The sequence below is a fragment of the Protopterus annectens genome, chromosome 7.part0, assembly GCF_019279795.1.
Source record: "Protopterus annectens isolate FY-2018-M chromosome 7.part0, PAN1.0, whole genome shotgun sequence".
NCBI lineage: Eukaryota > Metazoa > Chordata > Ceratodontiformes > Protopteridae > Protopterus > Protopterus annectens.
In genome coordinates, this window is record NC_056739.1 from 1120470749 (window position 1) to 1120496953 (window position 26205).

At 39.6% G+C, this 26205-nt stretch overlaps 1 protein-coding gene across 1 annotated transcript in view; it reads left to right on the forward strand.

Annotated features, from left to right (window-relative positions):
- The window catches only part of SPG11 (SPG11 vesicle trafficking associated, spatacsin), a 2547571-nt gene that overhangs the window by 1964049 nt on the left and 557317 nt on the right, over positions 1-26205 (forward strand). The window contains exon 32 of the mRNA XM_044077700.1: positions 12425-12623. Within this exon, the coding sequence (XP_043933635.1) occupies positions 12425-12623 (199 nt within the window). The remainder of the gene's footprint in view (positions 1-12424; positions 12624-26205) is intronic.

Genomic DNA, 26205 nt, shown 5'->3' on the forward strand with positions numbered 1-26205 from the left:
TACAAATACTAACCCATCTCTAAACTTGAGTACAGCGTGGTATTCTAAGAAAATAAAATCTAAAATTTGTCACATCAGGACAAAGTCCAATAAAAAGTGTTCCAATTTTCAAACCAAATTATTTATACGTAGCACAACTGAAGTTACAGAAACTCCCAATCCCACAGTCTCTGAAAACTTTTAAACTTAGGGTGCATACATACTTTAAATAAAAATACTAATAACTACATGTAAATATTTGAAATATGCACAGATAGAAAACAGTAGCACAACTCAATCTGGTGCAGGCTTGTATTTCAGCAGACCGCAAAAAGTTCAGGTGTACATCATAACACTCCAGCTGGAACTAATTGTTAATAGTTGTTGTGGTACAGTTCTCTAACAAGGGGTGGACACAGGAGCAGAGCAGAAGTACTACATACTACTACAGAAATAATGGGTGACGTCTGACAGGCCAAAATTAATTCAGACAGCAGTTATACCTTCGGTAAGGCCACCTCCAGGCAGGCAATAGTTAACATGGATGCAGACGCCACTCTATCCCTAATGGGTGATAGCAGCCCCATAAAAAAAAAAAGTAAAACTGACAGTATCGTTCTCTCACAACATGCAACAAAAATATGCAACAGGCAACTAGGACACAACTCTGTTCTAGTTTCAATTGTTAAAACATATACAAGGCTCTAGAGAGCACCCCTGCATTACCAGGCTATAATTCATACCACACCTTTTGTCCACCTAACCTGGACCGAAACACTAAAGGTGGAGGTTTGTCCATATTCATTACGGATATCCACACCTCCAGGCAAGTTGCTCAGCATAATGCAACCGAGATTATCCAAGTGCAGCTAACTTTGGGCAAGACCGCAATACAAATTGTAGCTTGCTACAGATCCCCCACCATGCCCCAGCATTCCCACTCCTCATTTCTTGATACACTGGAAAATATTAGGGTACAACATAACACCCTAATAATGGGCGATTTCAACTACCCCACCATTAACTGGGAAAACTGCTCATGTACCAACTTATTTTGCTCAACGTTTTCTGGAATTCATAAACTCCAACGCCTTGGATCAACTTATCTACACCCCCACTAGGGGCAGCAATATCCTAGACCTGGTCATTACCAACATGGGCAACCGGTGTTCCACACCAGAGGTCAGTTCATCATTGGTCAGATCAGACCACAAGCTAATCATCCTAGACATCCACATCCCACCCACACCCCCCATTAGGTAAACCACCATAAAAAATTTCTCCAAAGCCAACTTCTCTCTTCTTATGACAGAAGTGGCAAACCTCATGGCACCCATGCAGACAGACAATAGAGGTACGACTGCTGAATCCTACACAAATGCACTTTATAAGCACTTACATGAGTGCATGGATCGTGCAATCCCTAACAGAACCAAGATGCTATCCTCCAAAAAAGGAAGCCAATATGGTGGTGCCTTGCCATAAACAAACTCTACAACAGAAGAAAGAAACTGTTGCAAAAAAGAGTAAACTCCCTGGTCAGCCTCAGGAAAAAGCTGAGATCCCTCATCAAATCCTCCAAAGCTCATTACGAAAACAAAATTGCCACTGATTCTAAAGACAGCCACAAAGCATTCTATAGCTATGTCAAGAATCTCAATGGCAACACTCAGAACTGCTCTGAGTTACAGCATAATGGCACTAAATGTACAGAACCAACTGATATTGACAATATCCTGGAAGATAGGTTCAGTGCTAACTTTACCCCCCTCTCACCCCCTAAAGGGCCCATCTCTATACCGGAAGAATGCAAAGTTCCTGTAATCATGGCTGCACAGGTAAAAACCACACTCTCCAAAGCCAAGAACACAGCATCCATGGGACCTGACAACATCCCAGGCTGCGTTCTACATGAACTACAGAACGAACTGGCACCCCACCTAAGTACCATGTTCAGTCATAGCCTTACCTCAGGCTTTGTGCCCACTGAATGGCACACAGTGACGGTCATCTCACTCCACAAAGGGGGAGCCACCATGGACCCCAGGAACTACTGCCCCATTAGCCTGATGAGCCTGGTCTGCAAGGCTATGGAATGTATCATCACGGAACTTATAAGCAATGGCATTGGTAATCTCCAGACTCTGGACACCACTGGGTTTGGGTATGTAAAAGGTAGGTCATGTCTCCTAAACCTGATAGACTTCTTTGAAGCAGTTACCAAAGCTGTAGATGAGGGTAAGGTGGTCCACACAGCCTATCTAGATCTCACCAAGGCTTTCAACACCATCCCCCACTCAGGAATTATAGATAAACTCACTAAACTAGGTATAAATCCCTGTGTCACAAGATGGGCTGCCAACTGGCTCACTGACAGAACCCACACTGTGAAAGTAGCAGACTTCAAATCCGACTTCAGACCAGTGACAAGTGGAGTACCACAGGGTTCAGGCCTGGGTCCTCTCCTGTTTGGTATCTACTTCTCTGAAGTACAGGCTAACACAGAAGGTCTTTGGCTAACAAAGTTCGCAGATTACTGCAAACTAGGAGCCATAATCGAAACTCCTAACGATATAGACATCCTACAAAAGGGCCTCACTGAGACAGATGCCTGGTGTCAAAGCCATGGCCTCAAGCTCAATGCCAAAAAGTGCATTGTCATCCCTTTTGGTAAAAAATCTGTACCCATGAACTACCACATAGGCGGTAGTCTACTTAACACTGAAAGTGTGATAACAGACCTTGGGACACAGGTGGACAGTAGTATCTCCTTTGATAATCACATCACATCACTACAGTAGTCAGGAAATCCTTCTATGTGGCACACCTCATCACAAAAGGTTTCTCATCCAGGGAAAAAAGAGGTCATTGTTCCCCTCTACTCGTCACTCATTAGACCCATTATAGAATACAGTGCCCCTTTTGGTATGTACCTCACAAAACATCTACAACATCTGGAAAGGCCGCAGAAATACCTCACAAAGAGGATTACCAGTCTCAAACAGATGCCCTACGCAGACCGTCTCAAAATACTTCAGCCTTACTCTGTCGCATATCACCTACTCAGAGACGATCTCTGCTTACATACAAAGCGATGTCAAACCCAGAGCTGTTGGACATGCTCCACTTAAAGAAATCCCAATCCCTCCGAGCTAAACAGTCTAGGGACCTAAACCTTGTCACAACAATAAACATGCTGGAGGGATAGATTCCTGTCCCAGAGACTTCACATACTCTGGAACAAACTACCTATCTATATCAAACAAAGCTCCTCATTAGCACTCTTCAAGAAAAATGTTGATGATTGGATGGGAGATAGGAAATTTTCACCGGGGATCACTTCTGTGGCTCTGCCCGACAGGGGCACAGGAAAATAATTTTCTTGGGTGGCGAAAGCCAGGGTACCTTTTTGGCTAGGCTTATATAGGCCCTAGGGCCAATAGCCTAGTACCTACCTATGAACCTATGATAGACCATCCTGTTTAGGACTTTTTGGAGTCTTTGTCAGCACATAAACAATATCAATGGGCTGCCCATTTAGGTGTCAATACTAAAATGTACAGACTTCAGTGTGTCTGCTGTCAGTGTAATATACTATGTCCTTCATAAAAGCAATGATTTTGCCCCAGTAGTCTTTCAGAAATGAAAACAATCAAGACAAAAAAGCACTCCATGATACCTTGAACCGACAAATGTCCCTTTTCAATCAATCAAGAAAACAAAAGATATTGGAATACCTTGAACAGGCAAATGTTCCGTTTCAATCCACAATTCTTCTTGCCTCACCGTATGTGCTCCTTTAAAAGGCCAGACAGGATCCAGAGTATTGTGTTGCTGTCTATAGCATTCATGAAGTGGAATAATTAACTGTTAAGGGTTAAGTGCAAAGATACTGGTCTAAAGGCCTGGAAACAAGTTTTAATATTATCAGATATATTTGGTTAGAGATTTGAAATGATCTTGCAGTTGCAGTCAGAAAATGCTGACACCCATCAGAGTCTTCACCTTGTGGTGCGATTTTTTAAAAAGTAGCTCGACTCTATCTTCAGTGGGGCATTAAAGTGATTTCACTATTATACCTTGAACTGCTAAAACCTGAGAAACTATAACATCAAAAACAAATGCCTAAAAAAAAAAGGACAAAAACTGAAAGTGTAAGTAAGTGCCTGATATCCCCAAACTTGTATATACCCACTCCATGGTCGCAGAAATAAGAAAGAGGGAGAAAGTTCCCAAAATAAATGAATAATTGTTGAACAACATTAAACATGCAAATTTATAGACATACTCTTCAGACTTATCCTTTATAAACACCCGTTGTGGAATACAATGCATGTGGGCTGTCTGCTGAAAGGAGAGTTTTAATAACAAACAGCTGAATGTCAATCATACCAAAACAGAATAAGGGATGAGAAAGGCATGCTGAGAATTATTAACAAACAAATGACACCTATCCAGAGACTGAAGTACTTTTGGTGTGCTTATCTACATGTGAGTAGGTTTACCTCATAATACAAGTATAGTAAAGGACTTGATAGTCATTATGTTGGGGTGAAGAGAAGAAACAGAGACACTACTGTAACCCATTCATCAGACTGAAAGTCATACCCTTACCCTTAAACAAGTTAATTTGGGGTTCTGCTGGTGAAATGACAACAGTAAGATTGATCTGAAAGGTTTAAGAGCTGCAGAACTGGGGCTGTAAAACAGCAGGAGACAGGTTAGAAGTGTGCAGCTCTGTAAGTAATGCAGGCACTGTCTACAGGATGCTCTCCTATCTCTAAGGCCTAGTCAGGTGGTGTCAGAGGGCTGGAGACAATATGTCACGAAGTATACTGACAGCTAAATCAATGGGGTTCTTCTATCTTTACTGGCGTAATAAATCAGGAGAAAATACAAATAATTATTAAATCAATCAGCCTTGTAACCTAAGCACTAGAAGGGGCTTCAGCCAGCAAACTTTGGTTGTTCAAATTATTCAGTTAAACTATGATTAAATGGTGGAAGTTCAAGGGGTGGGTGAATAGGACAGAAAGAACCAAAGCTCTGTTCAACCTGGATTCTAGTACTGCATTGGTTATTGTGCTGTGGGAAGCTGCAGAAATTTATACAGACTTAAACATATTTATTTAGTTATTTCTGTTTAACACGTAAGAGCACATGTATGTGGTTCATTTAATAAAGAACTAATTTGTCAAGGTCCGTGGGCTTCTAGCAAAAAATGTTTAAATGGAAGACAAAGCCCCATCTCCTACTCCACAACTAATATAACTACATCAGATGTTGCCAAACCTGGGGTGTACGTTATAAACTGAAGCCCATTTGGTGTAGCTTTGATAGAATGGTCCAAGACTGACTGAATTAATATCAAAGTACTGTGCAAATACATTGACCATCTGCTCACATGATCTAATAAGTGGAGAAATACGCTTTGACAAAAGCAATAGAATTTACATGCTCAGCAAGTGGCAATTGACAACAATATACACTACAGACATTAAACAATGAAATACTGAATAACAAAGGTAGGCAAAGGGGGAGGTGAAAAAGAAGAAGCAGCAGCAAAGAGAGAGGGAAGAGTAAGCAAGAGGAGGAAAAAAAACTCAAGCAGGAAGCCAAAAGAGTGGAAGGTAAAGATTAACAACTGCAGATGCCTTGGGAATAAAATGAGAATCCTGCAGACACTGGCAGATTAAGAGCGAGAGGGCAGCAGCTGCCAAGACTAACCAGATGCTGGGCTGAATCTAGAAGTGCACAGGCCTCAGGCACAGCACACATTTACATTTGTATTATGCAGGTACCTAGGTCATTAATAGAATACTCCTCTCAGTTTTAGAGACCTTAGAGTGAGAAAGAAATAAGCTATATTTAGCACAGGAGCCCAGGACAAAAACAGAAAGAACAAAACACACTTGTCCTGCTTTTATTGAAGACAACACTTTTTTTGTTCTTTACAATAAAAATCCCTGGTGCCTTGGTTCACTAGCCTTCTTGGGAATAAAGCTCACAATCACTACAACCCATATAAATAGTTAACATAATTAATTAAATCAATTTTTTTCATATTCTTAAAGTAATAGTACTCAAATTATATAAAACAACTCCAATTCACTTTTACATTTAAACCATAAGGTTTATAAGTCCTATATTTTAAAATAAAATAACTTTCTTACTTCAATACCCAAGTTTTAATGTTACATCCATTATTCTGGATGTTGTAAAAGTACAAAGAACTTTGAATTATTCACATTATGTTTACAGTCGTATATCTGTTTTACCACCAAGTTATTTATGCAACCTCAATGGATAGCATCGAATCTTAAAACGGTTCCATTATTCTTTTTATACTTTTCTTTTTGTTTTCCCACTATATACTTGATTTCACTCATAAATCATATACGACATCTTCAGATGCATAATCAAAATTCTGCTCAACTTTTGTATAGCATTCTATTAATTTCTAATGCTTCTGTCTGTAATATCATGTGGCATGAGTAACACACTCACCTTTCACTTCTACATTCATCTGCGAAGTCCGAACGTCCTCTTGAATTCAAATCTCCAGTAGGTGCGAAAGAAAAGGACGTAAACCATCAGTCGCGAACAGACACAGAAGACGAAAACAGGTCGCAAACACCTGTTGCGTCTGTGCGACTGGACGGGATGCAAAGGGCGTTCTTAAAGAGGAACGTCCTTTAAAAAAAAAAAACAACTTTTTTTATTTAAATTAATTTCTCGGCCAGCCGGTTCCAGGGGGGTGCAAGTGCACCCCCTTGCACCTGCCTGCGGGTGCCCTTGCCTGAGGGAATCTTCAAAGTATTTAACTAATTCTATATACCTCACTGCATAGCATCAGGAATAGTTCTGCCTAGTCTGGGTTGGATGACTAATTAGAGGTATTAACAATTATGGTAACAAATCCATTCACTCCATCTAGTGAGAATCCTCACTGCATCCTTGATCATTCAATTATCTGCTTAATGCTTTGTAAAACTGAATAAACACTGAGACTGAAATACACAGCTAAGAAATGGTAAGTAGACTGCAGTAGTCCAATGTTTATAATCTGCACACCATATCAGCAACTAAATACTGCAACAAAAAACAAAAAAAAAGATAACAGTATTTTTGGGATGTTCCCATTGCAAACTGTTTAAATTTCTTAGACTCCTTCATTGAAAAAAAGCTGTAACCTCACAATCTCCAAGATCTTTGTTGCAATGGAAGTGCTGTCAGTCAGCATCTGAAGCCAGTGGTGTGCTCCATTTGTTTATTTAAATAGCGTGTGTGTGAAATGCCCCAGTTGCATTTAACTGGTGGTTAGAATTTCTGAGGCTCAAACCCTGTACCTTAGGTACAGGAGCCTGCATTCTCTACCCACACTACCACTTGTGATTCAGGGAGTTTAGTCCATACGTCTCAACTGTCTAGATTTTGACAAAATATTTGGCTCATACTTTTGGTCTGTTCCTCTTAAAATGTGTAGTTTTCTGGCAAATCAGTGAGAATGGAATTCACTAAATAATGATAGCTTTCAGTCTTCTTATCTTTTTTGGAAGCAGATAACACACAATATTCAGTCTTCCTATCTTTTTTAGAAACACATGGTAACACAAAACACTATTTTAGCAACTTTCTAAGATTATGCAAGCAATATTTAAAATGTGTCCCTGGTTTTGGGCCTTTGCCCTCCCCCAATAAATTTTGCCTTTTCCAGATTGCTTCTGCTGTGAAATTGAGAAGTTTAGTTGTGTCAAGCGGATGGTGCAATGGTAGTGTTGCCTCACAGCAAGAAGGTCTCTGGTTTGATTCTTGGCTGGGGTGCCTTCTGTGTGGAGTCTGTATGTCCTCCTTGTGTTTGTGTGGGTTTCTTCTGAGTGCTCCAGTTTCCTCCCATGCTACAAAGGCATGTGTCTGGAGCATTTCTCCTGGCTTTGTTCCAACTTGGACTTTCCTGTTAAATAAATAAAAAAATTTACAAGCAGCTGAGATCTTCGGGGGAAGAGAAGTTTAGTGCTGCTTATTCCAAGTCTGTTTGCATTGTTAGTAACACAACAGGTAGTAGCCTTACTTTTGATGCAAAAGGCTATGGGTTCTACTCAAGCAGTATTCAGATGGATCGCTGATACTGTACGTACTGTGTTGTACTTTAAAGGGAGTGGATGCTGCAGTCCTGTGAATGTCCTCCTTTGGAGGAATTTCCTAGTAACTATGAACTTATTAGTTTGCCATGCTGCCATGCATTCCCTATTGCAATATTACTAGCATATTATTTTTATTTAATGTAGCATAGGCAACTTATTCTTCAAGGGCAACAGCCACTTTATTTTTAGATGAAACAATGAAATATACAGTTGTTTCCCAGCAGCAACCTCTTCATTAGTTACAAATCGTTTAATGTGGAATTTTTTAGATGACTTACTTCTGCAGAGATTTTGAATATTTTCTGATATTGGTGGATTGTAATAACAGAAGTTTGAGTGGCCTTCTATGGTTGAAAGTTTCTGAAATGGGTAGTTTTGTCATTATTGGTTCATATATTTTGTTTCATTGCTTACTAGAAGACTGTTCAAAACTACAAATTTAAAAACACATTCTAACAACTGGTGCTGTATTATACAAGGAATATAATTTAATACAATCAGGAAGGTGTATCAAGGAATGCATACATGTATGCATGACCCTAAAAATGTGTTTGAAAACAGCCAAGAGAAAGTGTGAGAGGCTCAAAATCATGGGCAAATTTTAAGATTTACTCTTGTTACCAAAGCAATGGATGAAGATAAAACAGTTCACACTACATTACCTTGACCTGGCCAAGCCTTTTGATACAATCCCCTACTCAGGTGTAGTACAAAAGATGAATAATGTAGGAGCAAACACTTGCATCACTAGCTAGATTGCCAACTTGCTCACAGGATGCAGGAGATCAAAATAGGGGAAGAGACCAATCACCAATGGAGTCCCCCAGGGTTCAGTAGGGGAAGATACCAATCACCAGTGGAGTCCCCCAGGGTTTGGTACTGACTCTGAGACTTTTTGTGTTTGGCATATACATCTCAAAAGTAAATGGAAATACCAAAGGGCTTTGGCCAGCTAAGTTTGAGATGACTGCAATCTAGGTGCAGTTATTGAATCCCCAAATGACTTAACCATCATGCAGGAGGGAAAGTTTGTCCCAAATAATAACTGGTGTCAAAATCATGACAATGCCCTCTGAGAACTGACCCAATTGTTTGGCATTTGGGAACTTTGGTGTACAGTGACCTAACTTTTGACCAGCATGTGCCCAGAGTCATAAGAGAGCCTTTCTATATTGCACAGCTTATAAACAAATTGATTGTGACTAGATTTAGAGATAATGCTGTCCTCCTTTACAGAGCTCTCATTAGGTCAATCATTTTGTATGATGCCCACTTTAGCATGTATCTGTTCAACCCTATGCAACAATTGGAATACCTTCAGAGATACCTTACTAAAAGGATGATAAGTCCTAAACAGTAGGTCTTGCATGGACTATCTCAAAGATTTATTACTATACTCAGTATTCTACAGTGTGCTTAGAGGTGACATGTCTGGCATACAATGCATCCTCCGACCTAATACAGATGGACCTACTGAACATGAGCAAGTCAAATGGCATCAGAAATACTCAGTCCAGGTATCTAAACTGAATATTGTGGAGAGATGGATATATATCACAGAGGCTACCACTGTTCCTGAACAGGCTATACATACAAGTAAAACAAAGCTCATCCATACACATTCAAATGCAACTTAGATCTAAGGATGGGTAATAGAAAATGTACTCCAAAATTGCCCCTCATGCCACTAATAGATATAGTTCCTAAATGCTGCATCCCTTACAAGGGTTCCCTCAAATTATCTATGGTATGATCACAGTTATTCTCACTAGGGCTAATATACAATTATCTGCCATGGGGTAGGTAAGACTAATCAGAAAATGTTAATTCAAGCACCAAAAAGGAATTAGCTAAGCTTAAAATGTCCTCCAAGTGAACCTATGTTGTGGTAGTAAATAGTTATAAAAAATTGCCCTTTTTAGATCACTAAGTGCCCCTCTCACCCTCCGCCCCCCCCAGTCTTCAACACCTTCTGCCGCCTATGTGCTTATGTACCTTATTTCCATGCATGACGTCACACGTGCTATTTTGAGGCACTGCCTTTCTTCAGTTCCACCTATTTCCTCCTACTCTTGAGTATTTCCTTGAATTCTTATGCTTTCTCTCCAGTCAATTTCCAGGTCTTCAACCTTGTTGACCTTAGAGCCTTCTCTTACCACTGCTTGCAGCTGATTGTGACAACCAGTGGTTTATGCTGTGGGCCGACTATTTTACTAGGGATGAATTTGCAGTTGCTGATTCTACCACAATGCCCTTTCCTTACTAGGAGGAAGTCCACCTGACTTGCCTGTTTGCCACTGTTGTATGTGGCCTTTTGACACTGTCTCTTGCTGAACCTTGTTGGTGGCCACCATCAAGTCATTTGTCAAACATAATGTCCTCTCCTTGTCTATTCCTGTTGCACCATCCATGTGGACTCAAGACACTCATACCCTGTTCTGTCTGTCCTGATATGTACAGTCTGGTCCCCCATTATCGACACCAACTCATGTTGTATTGCTTTATATCAAGTAGTCCTTGCAACTGCTCCACAGAAGGGTATAGGTTCAAAGAGAAGAAGGTCAGACAGGCAGTGCAATGTAAAATCTTTCTGTTTCAACACATTTTATCAGATATTTTTGACATAAAACGTAGATCAAAACAAATCCAGTTAACAAATATACGAACATAGCCAATAGCAAATCTGAAAAATAATTAGTATCAGTGACTGTAACAGGTGCCACACTTGCCTTTAGCACTAGAAGATGTGAAGGCTGTAGGTCCTGTTCTCATCCCATGCAGCAACTCCAAAATAAAATCATTCTGTTTTAGCAGTGAAGAATTCAAACTTCAAATGTTATGGGCAAGTGTAAGTTACACGGCAGTACTTTAAGTAGAAACCCTGATTCTTCTTCCTGGACAAGCATTTGTTTCAGTCTCTTACCACGGATGATTATTTTGACTTGGTGTGCATCAAAGACCAGTTACTTATAGTAACAGCTTTTCTAGCACATTTTTGCAGTGAAGTTGTGGAGCCCTTTATCACAGTGAATTGTCCCTCTAAATATAGTATGCATGCCCACCCATTCCTCATCCCCCCTGCTCTTCTCATCAAAATTAATCTGTCAGGAAACAGTTGAAGATGGGAGTGGAGGGGTAAGCATCCCCTCCTTTTATAGCTATATTTTGTCAATAGTAATGAGAGTAGGTTGGTCCTCTGTAGTGGAACCCCTAGTAAAGAAGACTTCTTGAAATGCTCTGGTATTGATCACCTTCTCGTATTGGTACTGGGAGATATTGGTTGCATATTACTGTGTTGACTGAAAACTGTTGAATACCTTCATTTAGTGTAGGTAGCTGTGCAGCCTTTTATGATACATTTTTTGTTTTGTTTTGTTTCCACATGTTTATTGTGTAATGCTTTTGCTTGCTTTGTATAATGCCAACAGTTTAGTAACAGTTGATATAAGTATTAATGCTGCACTGTTTCATTTCTTTTGTCAGTTGTCAGTGTCATTTTTGCAGCTTGTGTACCATGCACTAAGTCCTTGTATGTGTTTTGATTTTTTTCTTTTCAGAAGTTGCTTGTCAACTTGTTATTCAGACAGTTATGCCTGTGCTGTTTTATTATGTGCTTTCCTTTCTAGCTGATTGTAGGGGTAAAGTGTTTTCTGATCTGTACTTTTACATTTTCTTTACTCTTTTTCTAATTTCTTATTTTCATTTGTCTGGCATTGCAAGCCTCCCCATTATTTTTTTTGACTGAGTGGGATCTTCCATTAATCAAATGTAATAAACTAGTAAATCAGTGCAGGAGGTTTTGAAAATTTTGTTTGATTACACGTGTGTGTTTGATGAAAGAATTAGAATTTGTGCTGACAGGTTACAATTTAAATGATTATTAGCAATATCCTTGACAGAAATCAAAACCCCAGCAGAAAAGTGTTATTCTGATCCCTCTAACTAAATGCAGTCACTTCTTAGGTCACAAAAAAGTAAAACCATTGCTTGACTGTTTCACTTGTGGCACTGGTATTTCTTGACAGTGGAATTCTTGAATAAGTGTTGTTTGTTCCTCTGATGGTAGTTAACTTAGGAAAAACAGTTGTAATATTTAGACTGTATTGTTTTTAGGGCATTTAACTATACTCCTTGTGGGGATTTTACTGAATTTTAAGTAACGGATTTTACTGAATTTTAAGTAACTCTGATTTCCTGTTTCTTACTAACTATAAAATACATTGATAAAGTGGCAAAGAAGCAGATAAGTGTTAATTCCAACTGAATAGAAATTTTCAAATTAATTCATTTCTACATTTCAGAAGCTGGGGTGCACCTTCAGTGACATATCAGCACAGGACCCTGAAATGGTCCTACGGGAAGTCCTGTCATCTTCACAGCCAGAAAAATATAAAAAAGCCCAAGCATTCATTACAACCCAGAATCTTGATTCACAGACTGTGGCAGACTTAATTGCAGGAGAAGTTGTACAAGCATTGCTTTCTTCTAGTGGAGTAAAAGGTAAGTTTATGTATTACTGTTTCTAGCTTTATAGCAGTTTAACCTGCCTCTGATCACTGTCAGGAAAATTCAAGTTAGTGTTCGTTAGGTTTGGTTAAGTCCTTGCTGTGGAATAGTGACAACAAAAATGCATGCCTCTCAGCATCTTAGTACAAGAATTCTTGACAAAGCCAAAATATTGGTGGAATAAATGCTTCATAATAGGCTCAGATTTTAAATATTACTCCTGGAAAGTTGGTAGAATAACAAGCTTTACATTAGTATCCATTTTCCAAAGGATACGACATCTGAAACTCAAATGTATGTCATTATTTAGTGACTAATCCTTGTTGATTTACCAGAAAAACACAATTTTTTGAGGAGCAGACCAACTGTATGAGGCACAAATCTAGATTATCTACAAAATGCTGGACATTTCAGAGGTATGCAAAAAAATATATATATTTAAGCACTGAGCATAAGAGTCCTCGTGAAGTCATTTCTAAAATGCTGAATTTTGATTTAATTCCTTTCGCTGTTAATATAATTTTTTTAAACATAAGATGTTTACTGATTGCTTTCTGAAACGCTTGCAGCTGTCATATTTAAACTTCATTTCTGATGCATTTATTGGATTGTAGATGGATCAAACAGCAGTAGAGTAGATAAATTTATAATGTGTTGGCTTTACATCCCATCTTATTTTTTTAGAATCATGTACTGATTCTTATTTGCAATGGTGATGGACAGGTTGACAGATGAGATCAGACAGGAGTCCCCATGGACTATGATGTTTGCAGCTGACATTGTGATCTGTAGTGAGAATAGGGAACAGGTGGAGGAGACCCCGGAGAGATGGTGATATGCTCTAGAGAGAAGAGTAATGAATGTCAGCAGGACTAACACAGAATATGTGTGTGAGAATGAGAGGAGGATAGAGGAATGGTGAGGATGCAAAGAGTAGAGGTGGCGAAGGTGGATGAGTTTAAATACTTGGGGTCAATAGTTCAGAGTAATGGTGAGTGCAGAATAGAGGTAAAGTAGAGAGTACAGGCAGGATGGAGTGCGTGGAGTAGAGTGTCAGGAGTGATTTGTGACAGACGAGTACCAGTAAGAGTGAAAGGGAAGGTCTACAAGAGGGTAGTGAGACCAGCTATGTTATATGGGTTGGAGACAGTGGCACTGACAAAAAGGCAGGAGTTAGAGCTGGATGTGGCAGAGTTAAAGATGTTAAGATTTGCACTAGGTGTGATGAGGGTGGACAGGATTAGGAATAAGTATATTAGAGGGTCATCCCAGGTTGGAAGGTTTGGAGACAAAGCCAGAGAGGCAAGATTACGTTGGTTTGGACATGTGCTGAGGAGGGATGCTGAGTATATTGGGAAAAAGATGCTAAGGATGAAGCTACCAGTTAACAGGAAAAGAGGAAGGTCTAAGATAAGGTTTATGGATGTGGTGAGAGAGGACATGCAGGTGGTTGGTGTGACAGAGCAAGATGCAGAGGACAGGAAGAAATGGAAACAGGTGATCCGCTGTGGCAACCCCTAACAGGAACAACCGAAAGAAGATAATGATGACGTAGTGATTGTAGCCATAACTCTCAACCTCTTAATACAAGAAATTTGGACAAATGCCCAAAAAATAGAGATATATTTTAATTATTGCTCTTTTAAACTTAGAAAGTTGCTCAAATAATGGGTTTTCCAATAGCTTGCACTTTCTAAAGGATATGAAGTCTGAAACTCTTCTGTCTTTCATTATTTAATTACTTCATTTTATGAGGAATGGACAAAAAATATGAGGCAAACATCTTGGATGTTCTGTGAAAATCTGAACAGTTGAGAGACATGACTTGTACCTTCCTTGTTAGTTTTCCAAGTAATGGTCTGGTTATATTCGTTTACTTAGACTCTTCAAATTCAGAAAATATCCTAGTTTAATTTCTCATAACTTTTTACCCTCCAGTAGACCTTCAGTTCTGTACCTTTATATTATTTTATTATGCGTGGACATTGACGCTACAAGTTCTAAGATGTAACTGTTCGGTAGCTGACACCACAGCTACCTCAGGGACCAAGAAATGTTTCCATATCTTTATTGTTAAGGTGTCAATGTTATACAGCCATTTTGGGCAGTAGAGTTCATATGTGCTAAGTTTTATTCAAGAGCTTTCAGTTGTATCACAGTCTCACACACTGTGGAAAATATGTGTAGCACACTATTTGAATTGGGTAGCAATTGATGAAAATGCAGAAATTCATTTCACTAAATTTTAATTTCTTAGTACATTTCCATTAATATAAATATATGATTTAAAAAAAGGCTTCTAAAGTGAAGTGTGGATCATTTCCTTCATTTTTCCTTACAACAGCCAAAGGTTTAATTATATGTATTTCAAAAAATCAGATACTTAGAAGATTTTTTTGACTGTTGTAGGTATTACTTTTAAGTTATAGCAGTCATACTTTGAGAGACAGTAGCAATCTATTTCATAGTTTTTATCATATGGGGCTGGTGGCAGGTTGTTTTCTGGGTGATGTGGAGAGACTTTAGTGCAAGTCAAAAAACACTGAGATAAAAAGAGTGCCCTGAATATGCTTGTTAAGCATTTCTGCATATTAAAAGCTGAACTGGTATAAATTTGTGTTAAGATAGAGTGACAGAAGAGTGTTTTATCGTTTGTAGAGACACTGTCAGATGAATATAATGGCAACACTGTTGGCTATATTTGACTTGTGCCCCTATTTAATTATGATTTGAAATGGTGACAAAATTTTGTATGAAATTTAATTGTTTCCTAAACAGTGTCATTAGAACATGTATATAAAAAAGTGTAACAAAACTACAGAAGCTAGTTCCTTGTTAAAGAAGACATGCAGGAAAGTACATATCTTAAGTATTCTATAGCTGTAGATGTTATGGCATAGAAGGTTAAAGCTTCGACTATGACCTAAGCAACTTGGTATCTGCTAGCAGTTTTAGCAACTGATGGAGCTGGCAGATGATGTACCCATCCTGTAGGGGAGGATGTCATGTTGTTGACCACAAACTGTGAAAATACAGCCCAGGGAAGTCCGTTGTGTTTACCAAGCCACTGATGAGTGGAAGACTTCAAAGTCGATGTGCGGGAATGTGCATACACATAATCAGTGCATTGTAGGCATCTGTGGTGATGTGGATTACAAGATGTTCATTTGGTCACTGCTGCAGTAGCCTAAGCTCCTAAGCTGTGTGGGACATCCTGCCAAGGATCAGACTAGCTGGACAATGTCCAAAGCTTTAGAGCACTTTCTGTTACCCTGTCCAAGGGAAGCAGGATAAAATCAGTAGCTAAGGTGCCAAAACTTCAGAACTTTCTTGCTGCCTTGTGCTCCACTGCGGGCTTTGCATGATCGGTCACTTAGCACTTCTACATGGCTGAGCAGTTACATTGGGGATTGCCTTCCCTACTTCAGTTTTTGTGATACCAATTTTGCATACCAGTTGGCATAATGGGTAAAGTGTTTACCTTACAGATGCAAGGTACAGGGTTTGATTCTCCCATGGGGTAGTTGGCTAGGCTTAAAATGGTCCATAAGGGCAGTTAGGCTAGTTCCAGTTTATGAACCTATGAAGTAAACTGTTTCTTTTTAGTCAGTAATTATGTTAGAGGCAACATCTGGGCTTTTTAGTGGTTGTCACTAAATGTTTTACCTGAAAGACTTCTATTTTGAAATCAAAGTCTAAACCAGCCATACTAGGTAACACAGGTAAAAGTAAAGGAATTGGTATCTTTAGAATGGGGAAGGAGCAAATTACATAGAAAAAATGGGAACTGTGGAAACAATGCAATGCAGGATAATGTTTTGGAGGAGGAATGAGATTTAAGGGACGGCAAGAAATGAATGTGCTATCTAATCTTCAAATGACAGTGGCTTTATAGAAAATTATATGTGATTTATAGTGTTTGCAACTGAAAATCTGTCAATATAGTTTGTTTTCATTTATATAAATGTATGACTGCCTATGTCATAAGTGATAATTCAATAAAGATGTTTCTTGGTTAAAAAATACTTCTATTTTGAGTTATGGTGCCTTGAGGGGAATTCCTTGAAAATATTTATTATAAAGAAAAAGGATTTTACTTCAGATTTTATTATTAGGGATTTGGACTTTTGTGGGTTATCATTAAAAATTTTACCACAAACCCTTAAATTGCTTTCAGAATTCTTTACTGACTTTGGTAAGCTCCACAAACTGATTGTCAGACACCTTTTTCATCTTGTAGCTGGTCCTGGGACCTTGCAGGGAGTCCCTTATTTATTTTCATTTTTTTATCAATAAAATTGTGCTGTTTCTACACGATAGTGTTGTGAGGGGCTGGGGCTAGTGTGTTTCATGGTTGTCATTAAAAACCTTTACTCCAAAAATTAGTTTTACAGTCAGGAGGTAATACCAACTCTTCTAGAATCTGCTGCCCACATGTGAGGCACCTTTTGCAGCTAGGACATGGACCTGGGTCCCAGTAACACTAGCTATTCCTCCCTGGGCTGCAAGAAGAAGAAACAAGTTATCCAGGAGGGTTCAGTCTTCCCTCTGGCTTCCTTTCTACCTAAACCACCAGTGGGTGACACTGCATTGTCCATCAGTTGTTCTTCAGACCACTCATCTCCTTCTCTTTGTGTAGCACCTCAAGAAGCCACTGAGAAACAGGAGGCAGGTACATCTTGTGACTGTTCAGCTGAACTCTTCAGGTAACATACAGCTATCCTTTCCTACATCAAGGACGGGATGGGGGGATGTTTCTTCTCTAAGGCGTTATGAGGGACATCATTCCCATATGAAGGGACCCTTCTTTAAGCCACATGTTTTTCATGGGGGGAGGGGGCTCCCAGAAAAAGGAAGCAAAAAACTAGACATTTTTCCACTCCTAAAGCAGATAAATAAGATTAGCTGGGATTTCCAAAGGGTTTATTTAGTGCATTTCTCTCTTTAGATGTTGAATCTTTTCCTCATAGAAAAAGAAAAATATTTTCTTCTCTCTCCATCTCAGTTACGGATTCCTGGACTGAGGGACATGAATTTCATTGGAACTGTGATTCTCAAGTTCCCTGTCCATAGAATGGAGAACCTGACTGAGAAGTTTTTATTCAAGATCTGATACAATTGCCAAAATGAAGGGATTGTTTCAGTGGTGGAAAAAATACTGGAATATCAACAAAGTTATGATTTGTTACAGGTGGATTTTCCTCAGTGTGCAGCTGCTCCTCGTGTGGTGTCAAGACTTAGAAGATGCTGTTTCTCTCACTTTGTCTGACAGACACCTGCTCCAAGACAGTCTGATATGTTAGTTCCCTGTCCCACAAATTCCTTTTTTCCAACCCAGGTGATGTTGTGTAGTAACTTCTCTGCCAAAGTCAGCTTCTGCTAGACTTTTTGTGCAGCCCAATCCCTTCTGGCAGACTGGGGAAAGCATTTAAAAGGTTTGGGAAGAATGTTTTTTTTTTCCTTCTTCCATCTTAGCCTTCAGAACAGTAAATTGTCAGACTCAAATGTGTAAATTTCTGCTAGCTTATTTTGGCAATATGAGAAAATTAATTGATCTACTGCCTTCAGAATTTAAAGCATCAATGAATTTAGTAGTATCTTCTGTGTGTCAGGTAACTTAACACTTTTTAAAATTTGCTTATGGAACTGCTGATGCTGTGTCCAAAGCATATGCCACTGGTTCTGTGATGAGATTTGCTTGATTACATTCTCACCAGAGGATGTCAATACTGATATCCTGGGTAAAGTGTTAGTTGGTCCTTCCTCTGCTGAGGTCCTCAAAAGGTATGATGAAAGAGAAAAGTTAATTCAAGGGTTACCCAGATTTTTTAACTCTCCTTTCTAAAATATAAAAGAACCACTTTCTTCCATTTCAACTTCTTCTTTCAAGAAATAAAGTAAGTGTGCCCAACAAGGCACAGGCAAACATCATTTCAAAATACAATGGCATGAAAGATCAAAGAAGAAAGGAGGGTCCTTCCATATATTTTTCCAGACTCCAGCATTTGCCAGGGAATATCTCAGAATTCAGGTTTCATCGTCTCTACAATTCTCATGATTTCTTAGGCCAGACTTCATATGAGGAAGATTCAATGGTTTGTCAAATTAATTGGACTCTGCTCCAGCACCTACTCTAATTTCAAATTCTTTTGCTGGGGTTTGTGAAAAGGGAGTTACTTTGGTAGGTGAATCAGTTGTCTCACAACCCACATCTTCCTTTGTCCCTACCAGCCTCTACTCAGTCTGCAATCACAAGTGTATCAGACTTTGTTTAGGAGAGAGTGAAACTGCATGACCTCTGGAGCAAGCAAGAGAAGTTAAAACACATGAATGTCAAACAAAAAAATTATGGTTTTAATAAACGTTTTAGATTCTCTGAACCATTCATAAATGTTGGTGGGGGGGGGGGGGCAAGGGGCAGATCCTACCCCATTTGTAGCCTGCCTATGATTCTAGCAACTCAGTTCAGTGTGCCCCTGCAGGCTTACCTACATTCTGTCAAAGCAAAACATTGTTGCATGCAAGATGAGCAGGACCAGTGCAGACCCTCATAAATGGAAGTTGAACCCAGTGGTCTTTAAGGAATTGATCTGTCTGTTGGGGCCTTCTCAGTTAGATCTGTTTGTCTCCACCCGCAATGGATAATTAAAGAAATTCTTCTCCAAGACTTGTTGCAGTCAGGTTTGAAAGGCAAATGCCTTTTCATTCTCATGGTTAAAAATGTTCCTGTATGCTTTTCCCCCCTTTCCTTTAATAACCAGAGTTCTAATAAACATAAAGAAGGATTCCCCAAAGATAATTGTGGTGACTCCCTTTTGGCCCAGGCAACAGTGGTTTTTACCTCTTCTGAAAATAGCAAAGGAAAATTATCACAAGCTTCCTTACAAATTGGGTAACCAAAGAAAGGTGGACCGCCACACATAAAATACAACTAAACCCAAAAAAGTACATGCAGAGTGGATTGAGAGAGCATTTATTAAAACAAAAATAGTTAAGCACTTCCTAATGCACTGGCAATGTCCCTGCTCAAACCCTGACTAATTACCACCTGCTGGTCTTGGAAACTTTGTCTAATCTAATTCGCTCATTGATTCTAAAATGTGTCTGAACTCTTTAAGGGACTAAGTCCTTATCTGTGTGTATCAATGTGTGAAACTCAAGATGCTTTATCTAATTGTGTCAACAATGTTCTATAAATGTTTGTAACCTTACTGAAGACTGCATATTTTACTTATTTCTAAATGTTCTATTATTTCTAATGTAATGTAATCTGCTAACTTGGAGCTTTTCTCCCTGGGCCACCGCTAAAAATGGACATATATCCAGTCGGACCTTCCCGGTAAACAAATGTAAAATAAATAAATACTTTGATCTGCAATAGCTAGACATCATCAGAACTGCACTGGTCAGCTTCTTAGAGCTTTGGGTGACATCTATGTGCTCAAGCTGGCAGGAGCTCATGCAGAGTTGCATATAAAAGGCAGTAGTAGTGCAAAAAGCTTCAAAGCTTTTTTGCCGCCAAAGTGAATACTAATACAGCAGTCCCCATGATTCTGTCACTTGGCTAGCAGTCTTTCAAGAGCTTGGCAGATAAGTCCTTTTTGAGAAAGCTTTCTTATTTTAAGCATAATTTGTAAGGAAAATATATGCTTTCCTGTGGACTGCCTTTGCATTTGTAAGAGAATTGATATGTTGGTGCTTGTGTAAACTTTTTATGAGGAACAGTTTTCATTTTGACTAATTGTCTACTGGAATTTTAAACTTGTTTGTTTGGGCCAGGATATTGCGCATTTGTGGAGGACTTTCTGTGGTATAATTACTGGGAAAGATATGTTCTCTACCATTCACCATACTGCGTTGTCTAAGCTCCACTCTTTCTGAATCCCTTCCTCAGCTTACCTGAGAAGCAGCCTTTGGTCTTCAAGGTTGTACCTTCCCCCGTACACAAAAAGAAATGTTTTAAGGAGTCATTAAGGATCAGACAAGCTCCTACTTTACCTCAGCTATAGGTGGGTGACTGCTGTGGCTCTTTGTTGTTCCTCAGACCACCCAACTTTTCTCCCAGTCCTTATATTATTGCCTTCCAAGCTGCCAAAGGCAAGAGATAGACCCATCCTCTGTGTCTGTAAAAATACCATTGGTGGGCAGAGTAGAGCCACTTTGTCAGGGGGAAGGAGCAGATGACTGGTCTTCACTTGGCCAGGATAAGATTTACAAGCTGGATCCAGTGTGCCTAAAGGTCATGATGTGTTCATTGAGAGTGCTCTTAGTAAGAAAAACCTCCTGTGCCCTGTTTCTATTTCCATTTCCATTGTGGGGCCAGATTTACTGAGATTTGCCAAGGAACTTATTACTGTCTTTGTTGTGCCTTATGAGTCTTCAGGCAAGAAAAGGTAGAGAGTTTTTTTTTTCTTATTCTGACATGCTCTTCAGTCAGAAGAGAAGACACTGCATGCAGAAGGGTGGTTGTACATCATGGCTTTCTTCCCAGTCTGAGCTTTCTGATTCTGAGTGCTGTGCAACTTTAGATTTCCCTGCTAAAGAGATTTCTTTCACTGATGTTTTATCTAATATGAAAGAGGGCTTTCAATGGGACTAAAATGAGATTCCTGTGGCATAAAAAATGTATTATGATTTGTTACAATTACCGATGCCCTCCTGTATTATCTGCTTTAGGGAATTTTACCTGATGGCCACACTCTTGCTCCCAAGAGGTCTGACAAGTCATAATATGGGGGATATGCAAGTAAAAGAAAATGTATTCTTCTAGTACTTTACCATTCAAGATTTTAAACTGTCAAGCTCATATGTTATAGTTTTTGCTCGTGTCTTTTGAGAATGTGCAGAAGTTAATGGTTAACCTTCCTTCTGAAGTAAAACTCATTTAATACTTCTCTCATAGCTATTTTTCAGGTCCCAAAGCATATTTTAAAGTTTACTTATGATGCAGCTGACTCTTCCTCCAGGGATGCAGCTTCTGGATAAGCTTTAAGGAGATTTACTTGGCATCATTGTCAAAATCTTACTGATTATGTTAAATTTGAAATTCTCCCTTCGATAAAGAAACTCTGACCATCCCATAGATGATGTGCTTAAGAGTGTGATGAAAGAAAGCTGATTTTTATGAGTGACTGTTTTTAAAACCCACCTTTTTCAGATCAGGTAGTAATCCCTCCCACCCCATTCCCTTTTCCAATAAGCGGTTTAAGCAGAAAGGAGCCATCAAACAGGGTTTTAAGAAGCAATGGTAAGGGGGCTCAAAAAGAAAGAAGAGGCCTCTAAAAGTCAAGGACAGTCTTCCCAGTCAGCATTAAACCATCCACCTGTTTAGGCAGCCAACCCTGGCAAATTTTCTGTGTCTCTGAAACATCATCTTCCCTTTTTGCTTCAGATTGTTTGACAGTTGTGTTCTGCTTGTAATCCATTAGGGGTACACTTGGCAATGGGAATTCCCCCTTTCTTTCCAAGGGATTTCCTCTTGCCCTGGGAACCATATTACGGTCTCTCCTCCCATTTTGCAAAATATACTGTTCCAGTAAATCATAGAACCAGTGCCTCCAAGTCTCATAGGTAAAGGTTATTATTTCAAGGAAGGTTCTAGTTCCCAAACTAGAAGTATCCTGGAGAACATTGCTGGATTTTTCTTTATTAAATCCTTTTCTCAAGATACTGAAGTTCAAGGTGTTATTGCTTCAGTATCTTCTACCTCTGATCCTTCCTCCAGCTGTCATGGTAAAGCTGGATCTAAAGGATGCCTATCATCACATTCCTTTTGCTGAACATTTCGGGCATTTTTTAAGATTTGCTGTGTCTGCCTTACATTATCAGTTCTGTGTTTTACACTTTGGACTTTCTACAGCAACAAGGGTATTCACAAAATGCCTAGCTATAGTCATAACTTATTGCAGACTTCCAAGGCATTCAGATGTTTCCATATTTGGAGGATTGTTTTATCTTTGCAAACTCTCTTTCCAGTTTTCAAGAGTCTCTAGCAATTGTTCAGGAACTTTCAGTTAGTCTGATATTTCAGAACCACTTGCATAAGTTTTCACTCATCTCTTCTCACAGAATGATTTTCCTGAGATGTTTGCTGGACTCTGTCTCTTCCAGGTAAAGTAAAGATGTTTCAGCAGTTCTTCCTGAGTATCTCAGAATTCTAGGGTACATGGCATCGATGATACTCATGCTGCGCCCCTTGTGGACTACACTAGAGGAAAATACAGTGCTACCTCAGATCTGTATTAACTCTGTATCTGTACACTTTGACATTTCAGATTCCAGTTTTAGGGTTTGTAAAGTGGTGAGGAGAAAGATACTTATAGTAGATAGACCAGTTAGCTGACAATCAAGATCTTCCATTCTCCCTTCTAATCCACTCCAGTCATTCAGCCACTACAAATGCTTCAGATCTGCATGGGGAGAAGTTTCTAAAGGGGTGAAAGTGCAGGGTCTGGTGAATCCAGTAGACCAACAGAGGTGCATAAATGTTAGAGAGAAATGTTGGCAGGCATCAAGGCTTTGAAGACCTTACATCATCTCTTGTCCCTAGGAGCTCTGTAAATGTGCGCAGACAACACCATACTGATGTAGTACATAAACAGGGTAGTACCAGATCATACCTTCTTTGCAGATTGGCTATGATACCCTAGGAGCTCAGACTAACTTAAGGTTTCATACATTCCTTCAGAGCAAAATATTATTGCAGACAAGCTCATAAGGACCAGGATAAACCCTCACAAATGGAATTCATTCTAGGGTCTTCCAAGAATTGATCCTACTTTGTGTAACATATCAAAATGTGTTTGCCTCCTTACAAAACAGACAATTAAAGATATTGTGCTGCAGGACTGCTTGCAGACAGTTCTGGAAGACAGATACTTTCTCATTCCCATAGATCAGAATGTTCCTGTATATTTTTCCACCCTTTGCACTGATAACCAGGGTTCTTTGAAATATTCAGGCGGATTCTCCAAAAATTGTGGTTTTAACTCCTTTGGGTCAAGACGACAGTAGTTCTCCCTTCTTTTCAGTCTTGTCAAGGACAATTACTCAACCTTCCCCACAAACAGGATTTACTCACACAAGACAAGAGGAGTTTGATACACCACAGTTTGGGAATTCTTCATCTAACTGAATGCGTTACAGAATTTTCATACCTTTTTGGGCTCTTTTTTCCTGAGGATTTATATCCGGTATTAAAGAAGATGAGAACCTCTGCTACTAGAAAATCATATATCTGCTAATGGAAAAGATTTCCTAGTTGGCACCACTCAAAGAGCCAGGTCCCTCTTCAAGCCTGGCTGCCTCTGTTTCTTGATTATTTTTGTGAGTTACTGTCTAATGGCCTTTCGTATTTCTCTGTCAAGGTGCTTTTCTTGGCCATTTCTGCTTGTCTGCCCTTGGAGCCCCCCTTTTTAATAATGCTTATGATAAACAGCTCTTGAAAGGGGTCTTGCATGCTCATTCTCCTAGAAAACCAGTAGCTAATTTTTGGAATCTCAATTTTGTGACTGAAAAGCTTGTACTGTCTTTATTTGAACCAGCTCATCAGGTTCTTAACATGAAAGACTATTTTACTCATTGTTCTGACATCTGGTGAGTTAGCCCTACCTCATTTTTCCCTAAGACAGGTTTTCTTTGAGAATACATCCTGCTTTTATGCCTAAAGTCATCTTGAAGTTTACTATAATTCAGATCTTTAATCTCTATCTTTTTTTTTTCCTGAACCAAGGAATTAGTGAGAAAAGAGTCTTCATTCTCTGCATGTGCACAAGCAGCTCAGATTCTTCCTAAACAAAACTTGACCTTTTTGGAATGCTGGCCAACTGTTTGTCTCCTATTAAGGTAATAGTAAAGGACAACTAGTATCGATGTTACCTTTTTTATAGATGGTTGTCTAATGCCATTACTTTTTGTTATAATTGCCACAATAAGTCACTTCCAGGCAGAGTTACAGCCCATTCCACAAGGGCATTGGCTTTTTTGGTGGCTTTTTGAAAGGGGTGGGTTCTATAAGTACTCTAGAGGCAGCAACTCAATCCTTTGTACATATTTTTACAAAGTACTGTAAACTGGATTCCTTTTCCAGGACAGGCTTTGCCACAACCATTGTCCAGGAGCTCCTGGAATCTTTGTTATTCACCTCCTCCCTTGTTCTTTTCCTGACTAAGCTATGTTTAGGCTACTGCAGCGGTAATGTATGTATTGAGCATAGTCTAGTTGTGTAAGTACATTTTCCATAACAATAACAATAGTGAGGGACTTGGGCACCCAGGTTGATAGAAACCTAACATTTGACCACCACGTTGCCTCTATTGTGCAGAAGGCTTTCTACATGGCCCACCTCATAAATAAGGGTATTTCATCCAGAAACAAGAAGGTCATAACATCCCTGTACTCCTCCCTTATCAGACTCATATCGAGTACAATGCCCCCTTCAGCATGTACCTTGCCAAGCACATGCAGCAGTTGGAGAGACCACAGAGGTTCCTGAGCAGGAAAATCCAGAGTCTCAAATACCTATCCTATACAAATAAGCTAAAAGCCCTGTCCCTCTACAAAGTCTCATTCTCAGAGGTGACCTGTGTCTGGCATACAAGGCCATTTCAGACCCAGCCTTGATGGAGTTGCTGCATATCTGTAAGTCAAACTCCACTCTCGCAACCCACATGCAAGGCCTTATCCTGGTCTGTGACATTAATAGAACTTGGCGGGATAGATTTGTATCCCAAAGACTCCCCGTCTGTGGAATATACACCCTCCCCATGTCAAGCAGAGTACTCCTCTAGCCCTCTTTAAGAGGAACTTGGATGATTGGATGGGAAACAGAAAATATACCCCTGGGATCCCACCTGTGTCCCTGTTGGACAGGGGAAACAGGTGGTGACTTTGAGGGAACATGAGTGAAATTCTTGGCTAAGCTTATAAGGGCCTGTGGGCCTACAGCCTAGTGTCATCCTATGAACCTATGATACATGTGCTAATAGAGCACTGTTGCACTGTTGTAGTAGACATCCCTCCCAAGCCTCCTTTTCTTGCTTGTGTTCTTTTTCCTTGTTCATAGGATCATAGGACATTACTAGGCTAATGGCCCTAGGGGCCTTACAAGCCTAGCCAAATTTTACCCTTAGTTCCACGATCAACACCTATTGCCCCTGTCCAAGAGGGACACAGGTGGAACCCCCATGGTGAATTTACAGTTACACATCCAGTCGTCCATATTGCATTTGAAGAGGGCCAGTGAGGTGCTCTGTTTGATATGAAGTGGGAGTCTGTTCCAAAGGTGTGGTAACATCCAGGAGACAAATCTGTCCCTCCAGCAGGTTCTGTTAATGTAACATTAAGGTCTTTAGAGTGAGTAACCCATGTATCATTTGACTTACGGAGATGCAACATTTCCAGTCAAGCAGAGTCAGACCTTGCCTTGTATGCAAAGTAGAGATCTCTTCTGAGTAGTTGCAGGAAACGGAATAAAGTGACAGTGATTTCAGACAATCTACATAGGACATATGCTGAAGACCTTGAATTTTCCTTGTGAGGAACCTTTGTGGTCTCTCCAATTGGTGCAGGTGCTTGG